Genomic DNA, 13,613 nt, shown 5'->3' with positions numbered 1-13,613 from the left:
TAAAGAAGAAGCACTTTAAGGCCCATGGAGTGGCTTAGCCAGTCTGCAGACCTCAAACCACTCAGCAAACTTACAAATTCGCAGTGGATCAAATAATTATTACCAAACTGTACGTAGCCGCAGGGATAAGCCCAGCCTCCCCCGAAACCCTGAACTGGAAGAGCAGTTAGGAAAATGTAAGGAAGATGTTTTGAGGACGGCAACTAACTGTGAGCGGTTGCAGACCTGGTCCCTGTCTTTGAAACCATCATCTCAAAGGCAACAAAATCACAACTTCATTGCAACGCTCAGAATAATTATGGTCATGCTGCAGTCTCAAACCACTGTCATTCCTAGAGTAAAGCATTAGGCTTGATTTAGACATCTGTGGAAATCTATGTCTTAACTTCTGGCGAAACCGGAAACTCCTCAAGACTACCTCAAGTTGTTCAACCCGAGTTTTGGTAGCCGGTTTGACCTACTTATTCTGTACTCTCAGATTATTGGAAACATAATCTTAAATCTATAAGAAACAAAGGAAACACCTTGAAATTGAATCTTTTCCCCAAACCCAAAGACACTGACTTTGCTATGAGACAATTAACCATAAATTCATATTTTGCTGGAAAATGATTTAAACCAAAACCTGTATATTGAGTAATAGTTGTTCTTTCCTTTAAATTATCCTTCTGCAACAAGATAATCATCTAAGGCAACACATCAAAACAACCACAAAAAAACAAAACAAAAGAAAAAAAACAGTAACTGCTCAAGTGCTTTAAATATGTACGTGTGTGTGTGTGTGTGTGTGTGTGTGTGTGTGTGATAATGCAACATTAGAAACACATTTACAGTTTGGTCACAACAAATGGGAATTATTTGCAAAGCAATTCCCCTCACCAGTAATCAACAGGATATTACAGGGACAATTTAGTAGTGCAGTTCTGCCATTGGTATCCGGTAAGGAGTGTACACACTACATTTGGCAATATCTATGTAACAACTTGTGTTTCTGTTCGAGATTTCATCACACCACCCCCCACAAGACCGTATTGCAAACCTAGTAAGATTAACCAGAATTAATTCTGGGTAAAAGCGGGACAGCAAGTCTCTGGACAACATGAACTAAAGGGCTTAAAGGCCTCCTCTATCACACTGAGCTCCTTAAAAATGTCCACGACTGATTAAAAAAAATAAAATAAATATATCACATTGATTTTTACATTCAGTAACATTTCAGTTGTTTTGCTATTTTTTGTCATTTTTTTCCTCTCAACACACAGCGGCTTTTCCATCAGATCAGTAAGGAAGAGGCTTCGTTAGTCGTGGGTTAGAGGCTCCGTCAGCCATGAATGTCTCGTTAATCTAGAACCAAACACACAGTCTGTTAATAATTTATAACAAGACTCCAGTTTACAAGCTTAATTTTCATGCACAGTCACGACATCACTGTTACGACAAGGATGTTAAAAACAAAAGGATATTTCTAGGTTTGCTCTTCTTCAGTTATAGGAAACCTAGAGGAAGGATTATAATTTAATCTGAAATCTAAACCACACATACCACAAAGCAGCGATAAGATGAAACAGGCTAACAAGACTACTTTAAGGTACCTGTGTGGAGTAATGTGTTCCTTAAAGCAGTGATCATCTATAACAAATAAATAAAACTAAGCTCTTCATAGTGATGAGCCCACAGATAATTATTACCCGACTCTACCTTACATTCAGCTCCATGTTTGGTTTTACAGCCTGCATCTCTGTTGTTTAGGTTTAATCTTGTAGCTCAAAGCTTGTCAAAAGAAGATTTTTTTTTTTTTTTTTTTTTTTTTACATACATGTACATTTACAAGTACTTTTTTTTGTCAAATAGCCAGGAATAATGAGAAAATGGACTGATTTCTGTTACCTCTCCCTTAATTACATGGACCAACCGTACTTACACGAGTAGTTTCATAGCCCATACTGATCCCTGTGATAACAGGCAGCCATTTTTAGTTTCAATACTGGAGTTAGCACTATAACACAAGTTGGACTCTTTCAACTTCTGAAGGAAAGGTATAACACTTTAGCTGCCAGAGACAGTCTCTAATACAGGGGCGGGCAATATGAAAAACTGGGCTTGGTGTAGAGGACCACTCCAATAAAAGCTAATTACATGCCCTAACTAACTGCCTGCTTACCTTTTGTAGCTGGGAAACAAAAAATTGTTACAATTATTAACTCTTCAGTTTCAGTACAAAATCAGCCACTGCCATCCAGCAGTTGTTGTCATCTTCTTTGCAGAAAAGACTGTTGGCAGTAAACATCACTGAGACCTATGATTAGCAGATAAAGTGGCTGTTTTTTTAGAGCCTTTTGCTCAAAGGGCCACTTGCTGTGACCAAAAACAATGCTGATGACAACAAATGCTTACTACTAAAAAAAATTCAACCATTAAAAACTTTAATGCTCCGTGGAGTTGAAGGAAACTGTATAGTCAGGTGATAGTTTTGTGTGGGTTCATTCCTTTTTTACATACAAGCGCTTAAATATGATTAAATGATTAAAAATATTTATAGAAGCTCATCTCAGATGAACTTCATGTGATATTTAATACATAGAAATGTCCTCCATTGTGACATGAGCCCATCACTCACTTGAAAGCACCTCCACCTCTCTGGCTTTTGACAAACCCACTCCAGAGTTTTGTTTGGGCTGGGCTCCCAGCTCCTCTGCCTCTTTGGACGAATTCCGGTTCTCATCTACAGGTTTCTTCTCCTTCGCCTCCTCTGGATTGTAGTGCCCACCCTCTTTTGCCACCATCTTCTCCACCTTCTCTATTAAGTGTCCCACTTGGGGATTCTCCCCAAATATGCAGTTGTTAATAAGAAAGTACCTCCGCTTACATTTCTCCAGCAACCACTGCAGATCTTTACCCTCCCTACGAATGTACCTCTCGATGGAGATTTTCTTCAACACATCCGCCCAGGTGAACACCACAATTGTATGCCTCCACACATCCTCCCCAAAGAGGCTCACGTGTTCCTCAATGCGAGCACGGTCCACCTCGGTGAACATGCCAACGGGGATGACGAGCAAGAAGGCGTGTGGACCTGGAGGGCAAAGAGAGGCTCCCCTGACTAACTCCTGTTTATAGGAAGGCGGAGTATCCTGGGAAGAGAACCATCCTGGCGTGTCCACCACTGTCACCTGTCGTCCCTGCACCTCTGTCTGCCTCGTAACACAGAACTCAGCAGCTCGCTCTAAATGAAACTCCTCTCTGCCTAAGATGGTGTTGCCTGTCAAGCTCTTCCCCGGCCACCTCCATCCCAACACCACCAGACGAACTTCATCCAGGCGGTTGGCCTCCTTGGCTTCAGCTCCTGCCTTTCTGGCCACCTCGTCTGGTCCAGAGGTTTGTCCAGCTACGGTCCGTAAAAATCATAAAAAAGACAGTGTCAGTACAAATAACTGTATTATCGTCATTATACTCATGATTATTAGTATTATTGCATGCTTAAATTTTTTTGCATTTATTTTAAATTTAAAAAAAAATATTCAAATGAATTTTATTTTATTTATTATGCAAAAATTTGCTTATTAGCTCTGAATCCTGTTAAGCCACCACTGGCTTAACAGGATTCACTACATTTAAACAAATAAAAATACCTAACTTTGGGTTTCATTCAAAGCATGTTCAACTTATAATGCAAATATCTAATTAGCCAATCGTTTGGCAGCAATTTAATCCATTTAGACCTGCAGACACAGTCGAGATGACCTGCTGAAGTTCAAACAGAGCGTGAGAATGAGGATGAAAGGTGATTCAAGTGACTTTAAAAGTTGTTGTCAGTGCCAGATGGGCTGGTCTGACTATTTCAGAAACTGCTGATCTACTGGGATTTTCCACACACAAGCCCATCTCTAGGGTTTTCAGAGAATGGTCCGAAAAAGAGAAAATATCCAGTAAGCAGCAGTTCTCAATTCGAGCACCTTTGGGATCTGCAGTTGGCAGCTCCAGCTAGTGCTTGATGCGATCATGTCAATATGGACCAAACTCTGTGTATAAAATTGTGAAAAAAAATGTCAACATGAAATGTATTATAATTGCTATACACCTTAATGATTATATCTTTTGACTCTGGTATATATCATTAATGTATTTTGGGATATAATTTGTACGAACAAAAAGCTTAAAGGTTGTGTGGATGTCACAATGACTAACTGAACTTATGTTTGTTGGTTTTAAGACTTGATTAATGGTATACACCCAGTATGCTATGATTGGCTCTTACATAGCATCTCAGTACTCTTTATGCACCATGCCTCATTCACACTCCTCCATACAAGCACTTTTTTTTCTAACATTCACACACTATGCAAGAAACATGTCCTGGATGGACTGGCACGCATCTTCAATGATGTATCCTGGGGTCATCGGGTGTTTCGGGTCTCGCAACATCATACACCCTCACCCAGGCGACCCAGCCGAGGGTGATCAGGCCCCGACTTGCGTACCAGTAGCTAGCCACGGATCAGCCCTCTTAATCCACAGCCACTTTGTGGCTTTCTCTGCCGCTTCGCTCACAGTCTTCTTGGCTGCCCCAACCACAACACACACAGATACTCCCACAGATGCATCAGAAAGCAACATGAGGATCAGGATACAGACTTGGGCATGCAGACTGAAGCAGCCAGGTATCAAAACATCGGCCTTCCACTGATGGATGAACTGCTCTACCTCCTGAAACCCGTGGTAAACGTGTGAATACGTCTACCCAATTGCGCTCAGTCGGACCGAAATACGTTAGCGGTACATGAGTCAGTGTGCCGGATTAACATTTAATTGTTTCGGTGTACCTTTGATGCTTTAAAAGCATTCGTTTTTTCTTTTTTCAGTTTTTAAAAGTTTATTAAGTATTTTTCAAATAGCAAACACTACTTGTTAAAACTAACGAGGGGGTATCTGTTAGAGGGAAAATGCAAGAGGTTTTAAAGAAGTCGGTTGCCTTCATAACATGTCGTGAAGGCGACTGAGTCACAGTCACGTAGACCTCCCAAATTATGCAGCAATGCCTGCTGGGGCCGGTTGCGTTGAGCAAAATCGACCAACTTAACGAAGATTTTGTTCCAAATAAAATAAACCTATACATTTACTATATATGGTTACTTTATTTCCTTCCCGGTCCACATTTTTAAGTTACTTCATCTTTTTTGACTTGTACTTTAGTTATCTAAAATGTGTTTTCCCACGCATTCTTAGCTGAGTCACCTAAATTAACCTTAAGCTCTACTTTATACACTTTTGATGTACTAAAACCTTTGCTGGTGTGCTGAATACATTTACTGTGAAAAGGAAATGTTTCAAATATTAAACTAAGGCGGAAACTGAGTTTCCAGTTATCGATAACATCTAGTTTAAGATTTATGACTGACAGCCTTTGTGGTTTAAAAGTATTTCTTATAAACCTTAAATACGTTTCAGTTGTGTTTTGCCGATATAGTGAAACGTGTCAAAATCCGGTTCGGACGTTTAGCTTCGAAACTGCTAAGTTGATGCTAATTTTGACAGTCCCGGAAACGCCCCGTCTTTATTTGATAACTTACACAAACTAAAGTTGTTTGAGTTGCGATAAAATCAAAATCTTACCTGAGGTCTGAACTGGTTTATTCGCTTCCATGTTCCGTTAAATTCCGAATTATAGTCTTAGTTTGTCTTTGGGCGGCTAGTTCGCCGGAATACTTGATGACAGAAGTTACCGGATAATCTGAATGCAAATACACTACTTCCGGTCCCTGATTTCAAAATAAAGGCACATCGTTTAAAAACCGGATGCATAAAACGTACACAAATATCCTCAATTTTAAAGGTTTTTAGTTATTACTTAAGACTCGAAAATAATATAACCACAAGAATACATAGCTACATATCAAATTTTAATAATTATTCTTTTTAGAAAAAGAGGACATAAACACTTTGAGATATGTATAAGACTTTTATTGCGGAACAGGGATAAAGCAATAGCCTGTATTTACAACATTAATGCAGAAGTTATTTACAGCTGAATAAAGTACACTTTTTCCCTTAGTTATAAAAGCATTAGTCAAGCCCTAGCTACAATTTCATTGACCCTTTAAAAATTTTCTGTCATAGATTAGTATGGTTTCTATGAACGTTTGTTTCTGACAAAGAAGGCAAACAATTTCCATCCATAAGTCAAAGTTTGTTATTTTTCAAGTTAAAATTATTTTCTCAGACATTTAAGATACACAACCCCAAATTTTGAGATATTAACACTAAATTGTATATGGCAAATCTTTTTTATTGTAGTGGCAGAAATGACATTCCATAACTTTCCATTAAAAGAAAAAAAAACAAACAAAAAACAACAACAAAAAACCCCCTCACACATGGGAACAAAAACCTATTCCTTCACTTCTTGATAAATATTACTAGTCATGTAGCTGAAAGTTTACTCAAAAACAACATATTGCTCTTCATTATTGAAATGGCTTTCAATAATAATAATAATAATAATAAAAAGACTGTGAGAAAGATCCTTTTATAGTTCTGTGTATGCTTTCTTCAGGAAACAGGCTGCCTTAGTGTACTTAAGTTCCCCACGATGCCAGCATGCGCATGTCATCTTCCTCCTCAACCTTTCTCCTGGTTGCTGTAAAAAAGGAGGAAACAATTAATACCAGCAACCAATTTTTTTATTTTACAGATGGCAAAAAGAATCTTCTCCTTTAATGTATTTATAATAAGCCTTAAAATCTGTTGTGTGCATATACTGCAGCACCTTTTCACAATGGAGAAAAAACAATCAGTTTCCATTATTACATTTTCGCGATTATAATTGGATTTTATAATATTCAAATAAATACACTAAAGATCAAATTAACAGAAATATGCTTAAAATTAATAATTTAATAGATAAATTTTTAAAAATATTGTGGGTTGTTGTTTTTTTTAATTTGGGACAGTATTACAGTTTGCAGGCAAGCGTGTGAAAGTGGCCATCACATGTAAGATCTGTCAGTTGTTAGAAACTTACTTGCGCGCTCATTGGATCTTGATGAAGGCAGTTTGGAGCTGGGAACGCTGGGCAGTCCGCCCATACTCATCATACTTTCTTCAAGGTCCTCCTGCTCTAGCTCCTCCAGCTCAGCCAACAGTTCATCCTAACAAAAAAAGAAAGGTGAGCACGTGCCACACAGCAAAATACCAAGCATATTTTAATATCTGTGCAAAAAAAAAGTCTTTATAAACACTAAGACAGTCTCCACCTCATCAAATGTTTCCCCAGAAGGTCTGGAGATAGCATCACTGATTTCCTGGGCCACGTCCTGCTGCTCGGTGATATCTGCCATCAGATCATCGATCTTCCCCAAATCCCTGAGAATGAGAGTAAGAGTGAAAGAAGGTGAAAGGGTTTTCACTCACTCAAAACACCGCACTTGCTTTCTTAATTAAATTCTGTTTGAGATTCTCTGTGTTCAATTATCACACACAACATTCAGTAGTGTTGAAACTGCACCAAAGAAGTATTAGGATTTATTCATCATTTTGACTAATTATACATTTTTGATTGTATGTTGCAGCTTTCCTTCTGAAATATGGCTCATAAATGAATTTACGTCACATGTTTCCTTGTTCAAAAGGAAACAATCTCTGCACATAAACACAACCAAGCCAGGACTACCGGTGGAAAGTAAGACCAAAGCTCAGGGGGGTTTCTGCCTTGTGTGAGCAGCTTCTTACGTGTTCTCATGGATCTTCTTCATGGCCTTGGCAGCATAGCCCATGTTCTTCAGGACCTCCGTGTTGGTGTGAGAGTTCTCCAGAGCTTCCCTCTGAAACTCGATGGTGGAGAGCGTGCCATCAATCTGGGTGAGCTGCTGCTCCAAACGCTTTTTCCTCTTCAAGGCCTGCAGGGCAGCTGACACAGAGAGGACATAGAAGTCACTTGTGCAGTTAAATTTCCAAAAGTGTCATGTGTCCTTTATTCTTAGTCAACAACCAATGCAGCTGAGACAACAGTCCATGCCACCCAGGGCTGTGGGTGCAGCTCTGAGGGAAGGGACCTTTCAGGTTTAATAAAAACCTTTTGTTGTTTTACTTGTTAGAAACCTGTTGTATTTTCAGGCATTGTCAATGACACACTGAAGACAATCACTGCGAGGGAAGTATTCACAGTTGTGTCACTGTACATTTAAGAGTTGTTTAACACTTTCCTGCACATTTATCTAAATAACAAAAGAGTCATCCACCTTAAATTTTTGATATGTGAACTAGGATTTATGAAAGCTGGTACATTTGTAGTCGCAAGAGTCCAAAAATGTACATTTTAAAGGTTTTATGGGATTTTCACTGTAAAAAAATAAAACAAAAAAGACTTGTTAGAAATAAGAGTCAGGTTTTATAAACTCTGTTTATATAGACATTGTGTCTTCGGTTTAACCCATGAGCTGTTGCTACCACACATCAAGTTATTAAGCAAGAACAACAGAAATGTAAAATGAGATATAAAAGGCCCATAAACCACCTCCTTTTCTTTGATATTTGCCCGGACAAAAGATTAAAATATGGAAGTGTACAAGATAAGACTTCCTGGAGGCGTAGTGTGTCCTGGCCTGGCCTCGGTGGAGGAACAGGTGCACACATTTTTTTCAGACCATCATAAAAACAAATATAAATACCCCTCTTGTTCTTCGTGCCGTGCTTCTTGGCTATCGCAATTTCTTGCTCTATCTTCTTTTCCAGGTAGTCCTGCTTCTTTGTCAGCATTTCTTCTGTTTCCCGGAGTTTGTGGATGGCCTCCTGGGCCGAAGGGTTTCCCTTCGACTTGTGTTTCGAGCCCCCCTTGAACAAATTGGAGATTTTGCTCATTTTGGCTGTTTGGGGGCGGTAAACTTTGTTGGTAACTAAAAAGCAAAACAGTCTGAACGATCGTCCAAGCTTCTTTTCTCCAAAGGCGGGTGTGTTGCGGGCAGATATTCCAGCTCGACGGCTTTGTGTTCTTTCAAACAAGCCGTGAACACAACTCTCGCCACACCTTTCGCAGATACCTGCGTGACGTCTGGATACCTGACGCCTTACCTCCCGTTTCCACCAGGGCTTAAATTTTGCGTCTTTTCCGTGTTTTCTCTCCAAACGGGATAATACAACAGTGCATCATATCTTGTTTTAACGTTTTAATTTAGTTGTACAAACAGATATGTTGATTAAGCTGATAAAACCAGAAAAAAACTGAATTTTATTTACTGTGAAAAAAATGTGGATAAATGAAATTGTTAATTTATTTTACTTTACATGCGAGTCATGTGTATCCTGTTACACACATATAATAAAAAAATATAAAGATTTAAAAAGTTTTATATGGTATAGACTCAGTCACGTGACGACACATTTGGGGTCAAAGTTCGTGTCGATGATCTCAGCTGACGCTGTTTCGGTTAGCTAATGGCTGAATTAGACATTGGGAAGCATTGCCAGGTTGATTCCTGCAATCTGAAAGGTCCGTTGTATTTTTGTGTGAAGCACAGTAAATAAAGATGTTGGGGTGCGACTTTATTCTGCTGTTTTAATTATTATGAAAACGCTAATCGTCTTTTTTTTTTTAGCATGCTTAGCCTGTGCGCTAACGCTTGTTAGCGTTGGTTCCCTCGGATAAAACTCAATTTATTATCAAGCATTCTTCTCTAAAACTACAAACTCCCACAAGGAAATTCAGCTCGGTATTTAAATGAGTTACGACAGTTGTACTCTTAATGTTATGTAAATATAAGTAACGTAAATGAAGCTGATTGAAAGTGTCAGACTAGTTTAATGAGCTACTTTGGGACAAATTGTTAGATCTCATCGTTTGAACTGGACAAGTGTACTTATGGTCCTTGTTCACAACATATTTAACACGTTCTCCTTGTTCTTCTCTCAGACTTTCTGCCATTTGTTTGTGATTCCTGCGGTGGTGTTTTCTGGTAAGACTTCAAGTCAGGTTTTTTGTTTTTTTCTTATGTGCATCTGTTAGCGTGTTGTTACGAATACTGTAATATATATTTATTATTATTTATATATATATATATATATATATATATATATATATAATATTTGAATAGTGTTGTTTTAATGTCGTTAACTGACCGACCCCACACTAAGTGTTAAATCCCTTTTTGTGTTCTAGTCGCTGTTGCTTCTTTTGTATTGAAGTGGACCAAACTGAAATAGTCTTCTGTCTATAAAGATACATAAATAAGAAATACCTATAAAAACACCCCAGAGGCCTCTGAGTGAGGTCAGAATACCCAGGGTATCTTAGCATTATCTGGATTCACTCACCTTAACATTGATAGTCAGGTAAAGAGGTCACACAAAGCTGGTTATCATTTGCTCTGGTAACCCAGGGTTTCCTCTGAAACGTAACTGGTCAGATGATCTTTACAATGCAAATATGCTCAGTAGAACAGGTGATTTTATAAAGGAAGTTGACTCTATATACATGGGAAAATATAAAAACATCTACACACCTACAGTCGGTGTGAGAGGAGAATTACTGTTGAGTACAGTATTTAAAATGTGCACTTTGGTCAGTAAGACGGGAGAAGAGCTACAATTTTAATACAGTTTTGTCTATTTAAATCCAGGAAAGTAGACTTGGTTAAAATGCTGTGTGACCAGACTCATTATAACAACTCTTCCATTAAGACACAGGAGAATCAGGTGGATTATAATTGGGTATTTCATTAAGTTAATGCTTAAAGGACAATTTTAGTTTTTATTCTCTTAGCTGCAGCCTTGGTAGTGTTTGATGGGCTGAGTAAAGAGTAAAGACTAAATATAAAATTAGAATTCAAAGGTCAGCTTAGTCTAGTTGCAAACTCAATAAAAGGTCCAGGAGTACAAAAAGGTGTCCTGTTTTAAGATCATATATTAATTTTTATAGACCAATAAAATTGTTGTAAAATTGTTTGCAGCCAAAAGGAGAAAAAAAAACAAGGAATAAAGTTGGTACTAAGAATACAAGGAAACAAAAAGATATTAGACGCTATTGAAAAACTTTAGACCCTCCTACTGTCTGCGCACTCATGTCAGAGGGATTTTTCCAAGATTGGTGACGCTATTTTTCAGGGAAAGTTCATACCTGTTGTTCTCTTATCTGGAATATAACCTGCTGCAGAGCAGATTAGGTTCTTAACATAGGTTACCATGACAATAAACTCTGGTAAAAACATAACCAGCTTCGTAGTACGGAAAACTCTTATATCTGAAGTTATCTGGTTAAGATAATTCAGGTGAGAATTGTTCATTTTCACCTCAGATAAACACATTTTTGTCCCTTTCAGTCTCGAGCACAGAAGCAAAGATGGACACTCATGTTCAAAGGTATCCTGAGCTATTAAATAAATTAGCTTAATGTCTTTCTCTAATATTATCAGGACAACAAATACATTTCTCTTTATGGCTGAAGCCTTTCTTCACTCTATCTTTCTTTTCTTTTTAGGAGTCAGTAAAAAGGGAATCCGGGACAGCGGGTGGAACTACAAGTTATCCATGCTCATTTGAAGACTGCAAGGGAAAAGAATTGTTACCAGTTATATGTCCGCAGTGTGAAAAACATTTCTGTTTGGCGTAGGTTACCAACTTTAATGAACTTTTTAATAAGGCGGTGGCTCTTGAGCGTTTTTTGATCCTGTTCATGGCAGAAAAAGTTTAAACCTCCGATCGCATAATTTTTATTAATTCAGAACTAATAAACTGACTGTTTTGTCTTTATAGCCACCGACATCAAGATAATCACAAGTGTGAGAAGCTGGAAGTCCAAAAGCCTCGAATGCAAGCCACCAAAGAGCTGGTGCAGAAGATTGTAGGTTAGTTAATGTAGTCCGGAGTTTCTTCTGTCATTCCTCTTTTGTCCACATGGGATCAGTATTAAACAACTGCCTTCACTCTTGTGTGCCTGTTCCCTTTGACCTGTTAACCTGGATTTTGTTTTCCTTTGTGCCTGGCGGCCGCTCAGAGTCAAAAGATGGATCCAAAAGTAAAGGGCGCAGAGGAGCAAAGAACAGTGCAACCGCAGCAAAGGTGGCCCTGATGAAGCTGAAGTTGCATGCTGCAGGGGACAAGGGGCTGCCGCAGGTAAAATCCCAACTGTCGATACTTTTATTTTGACACTTTACTGTCTGCTCAGTTTCTTGTGTATACATTACTGCATGTTAAACATCTCTTGTCATCCACTTGCCATTATTCAATTTCTTTTATTTTTACTTTCTAGACAGAGAGAACCTACTTTCAGGTGTATCTTCCTAAAGAATTTAAAGACTCCAGCAAGCCCATGTTCTTCTGTTCCAAATGGAGCGTGGGGAAAGTGGTGGATTATGCAGCCTCTTTGGCTGGCCTCAAGAACAACAATAACGTGCTGACAGCTAAGGTAAGAGAACAGAGGGGTGTACTACAAATAGCAATATCGATAGGTTAGTGAAGTATGTTGAGCTTAAAGTCGGCGTTGTCTGTGCCACAACATCCCAAAAGGTTGATTCTGTTCATCTGGACGTAGCGTTTCAGTGGGAGAAACATTTCGACACTCATCCAAGTGACTCATTCAGTCTCAGCTGACTGCAGGCTTCCCCAAACTTATAAACAGTGCCTTTGCACAATGACTGAAACTAGCACCACTGAATGAACAATGGTGGCTGTCTTTTTACCACCGTAGGTTACTGTAGCAACAAATGCTTTGGTATTTGTTGCGTTAATACTGTAAGGTGTCTATAGGCAAGTGCTGTTTGTGTATACACACATTAGAGCATAACTTTTTACTATTCTCTAAGTGAGAAGGAATACATTATGAAACCCGTTCGACCATACCTTAGTAACACTACTTAAGCAAGCCCTGCAGTAAAGCTACAGTAGCCCAAAATGTGCTGCGTGGTGACAGGCAATTTATTTTTCATACCATCCCAGGAAGTTAGCTGATGATACAGCAAATAAATGTTTGTCCTGGAATTGTGTGTAATAGAAGCCACATTAGAAAATTGATTGGTCTGTTTGTAAGCCATTTATCACTCAAAATATTAAATCACTGAAATTAATGTCACTTTGATAAATAGATTTCACAGTCCCCTTCATTAGACTGTTGGGAATAGACAGCAACATAAGAGCACGCTGAGTGGGGAAAATAAATATATTACCTAAATATTAACGATTTTCTGCAGCATTCCCGTCTTGCCTTATTTGCTAAACCTATCACTGTTTGTTTTTTCTCTTACACACGCTTTTGCTTTCAGAGCTGCTTTAATTCTTCATGGTATAGATTCAACAGGTCTGCGTGCCTAAACGCATTGAGTTGTTGGACATTGTACCCACCACAGTTACAGTTTTATATCTAGACAAAGCTGTGTAGCATCGTGCACATCTCTTAACAGTATCCTCTTCTCTTTAATTGCAGAAGCTGCGGTTATGTCATCCTCAGACAGGCGAGGCTTTTCAGATGGATGACACCCTGCTCTCTCTGTTGGCTCACCCAGAAACTCCTCTGTATAACGGGGGAAATGTCATTCTGGAGTATCTGGACAATGAGTGCACAGGCCTGAATGATATTTCTGACTATATCACACAGAACTGACCAGACACTGTGAATAATTTCTGTGTGCAGT

The 13,613-nt window shown here is 38.7% G+C and overlaps 3 protein-coding genes across 4 annotated transcripts; 1 reads left to right on the top strand and 2 right to left on the bottom strand.

Annotated features, from left to right (window-relative positions):
- Positions 1–783: 783 nt before the first annotated feature.
- gimap4 (GTPase IMAP family member 4) lies at positions 784–5,710 on the bottom strand. 2 transcript variants are annotated; one of them, XM_085362280.1, is made up of 3 exons: positions 5,611–5,710; positions 2,618–3,385; positions 784–1,344 (listed from the first exon to the last, which is right to left on the bottom strand). In XM_085362280.1, the coding sequence occupies exons 1-3, from the start codon at positions 5,639–5,641 to the stop codon at positions 1,340–1,342; spliced, it is 804 nt and encodes a 267-aa protein (XP_085218406.1). In that variant the 5' UTR covers positions 5,642–5,710; the 3' UTR covers positions 784–1,339. The 2 variants fall into 2 exon arrangements, with proteins under 2 accessions (XP_085218406.1, XP_085218405.1); XM_085362279.1 differs by lacking the exon at positions 784–1,344 and having other exon boundaries at positions 2,610–3,385.
- An 862-nt stretch (positions 5,711–6,572) lies between these two features.
- chmp4c (charged multivesicular body protein 4C) lies at positions 6,573–8,853 on the bottom strand. Its single transcript, XM_085362278.1, has 5 exons — positions 8,664–8,853; positions 7,726–7,903; positions 7,251–7,359; positions 7,019–7,145; positions 6,573–6,634 (listed from the first exon to the last, which is right to left on the bottom strand). Exons 1-5 carry the CDS (start codon positions 8,851–8,853, stop codon positions 6,573–6,575), a joined length of 666 nt encoding a protein of 221 aa, XP_085218404.1.
- Positions 8,854–9,391: 538 nt separating this feature from the next.
- zfand1 (zinc finger, AN1-type domain 1) lies at positions 9,392–13,603 on the top strand. Its single transcript, XM_085362277.1, has 8 exons — positions 9,392–9,481; positions 9,902–9,944; positions 11,307–11,346; positions 11,465–11,592; positions 11,740–11,831; positions 11,981–12,099; positions 12,236–12,391; positions 13,406–13,603. The coding sequence occupies exons 1-8, from the start codon at positions 9,427–9,429 to the stop codon at positions 13,580–13,582; spliced, it is 810 nt and encodes a 269-aa protein (XP_085218403.1). The 5' UTR covers positions 9,392–9,426; the 3' UTR covers positions 13,583–13,603.
- The last annotated feature ends 10 nt before the right edge of the window (positions 13,604–13,613 follow it).

The sequence above is a fragment of the Diplotaxodon limnothrissa genome, linkage group LG9 (genome assembly GCF_057381915.1).
Source record: "Diplotaxodon limnothrissa isolate DT_005_m linkage group LG9, D_limnothrissa_male_GT1.1, whole genome shotgun sequence".
NCBI classification, from domain to species: Eukaryota; Metazoa; Chordata; class Actinopteri; order Cichliformes; family Cichlidae; genus Diplotaxodon; species Diplotaxodon limnothrissa.
This window is presented reverse-complemented; position numbering and strand designations above follow the sequence as displayed.

Coding starts and splice junctions, on each gene's coding strand:
- zfand1 (XM_085362277.1), top strand. CDS start 9,427: ATGGCTGAATTAGACATTGGGAAGCATTGCCAGGTTGATTCCTGCAAT. Junction 9,945..11,306: donor TCCTGCGGTGGTGTTTTCTG/GTAAGACTTCAA, acceptor TGTCCCTTTCAG/TCTCGAGCACAGAAGCAAAG. Junction 11,593..11,739: donor GAAAAACATTTCTGTTTGGC/GTAGGTTACCAA, acceptor TTGTCTTTATAG/CCACCGACATCAAGATAATC.
- gimap4 (XM_085362279.1), bottom strand. CDS start 5,641: ATGGAAGCGAATAAACCAGTTCAGACCTCAG. Junction 3,386..5,610: donor TAAACCAGTTCAGACCTCAG/GTAAGATTTTGA, acceptor TACGGACCGTAG/CTGGACAAACCTCTGGACCA.
- chmp4c (XM_085362278.1), bottom strand. CDS start 8,853: ATGAGCAAAATCTCCAATTTGTTCAAGGGGGGCTCGAAACACAAGTCG. Junction 7,360..7,725: donor AAGAAGATCCATGAGAACAC/GTAAGAAGCTGC, acceptor TCTCATTCTCAG/GGATTTGGGGAAGATCGATG. Junction 6,635..7,018: donor AAGATCCAATGAGCGCGCAA/GTAAGTTTCTAA, acceptor CCTTTTTTACAG/CAACCAGGAGAAAGGTTGAG.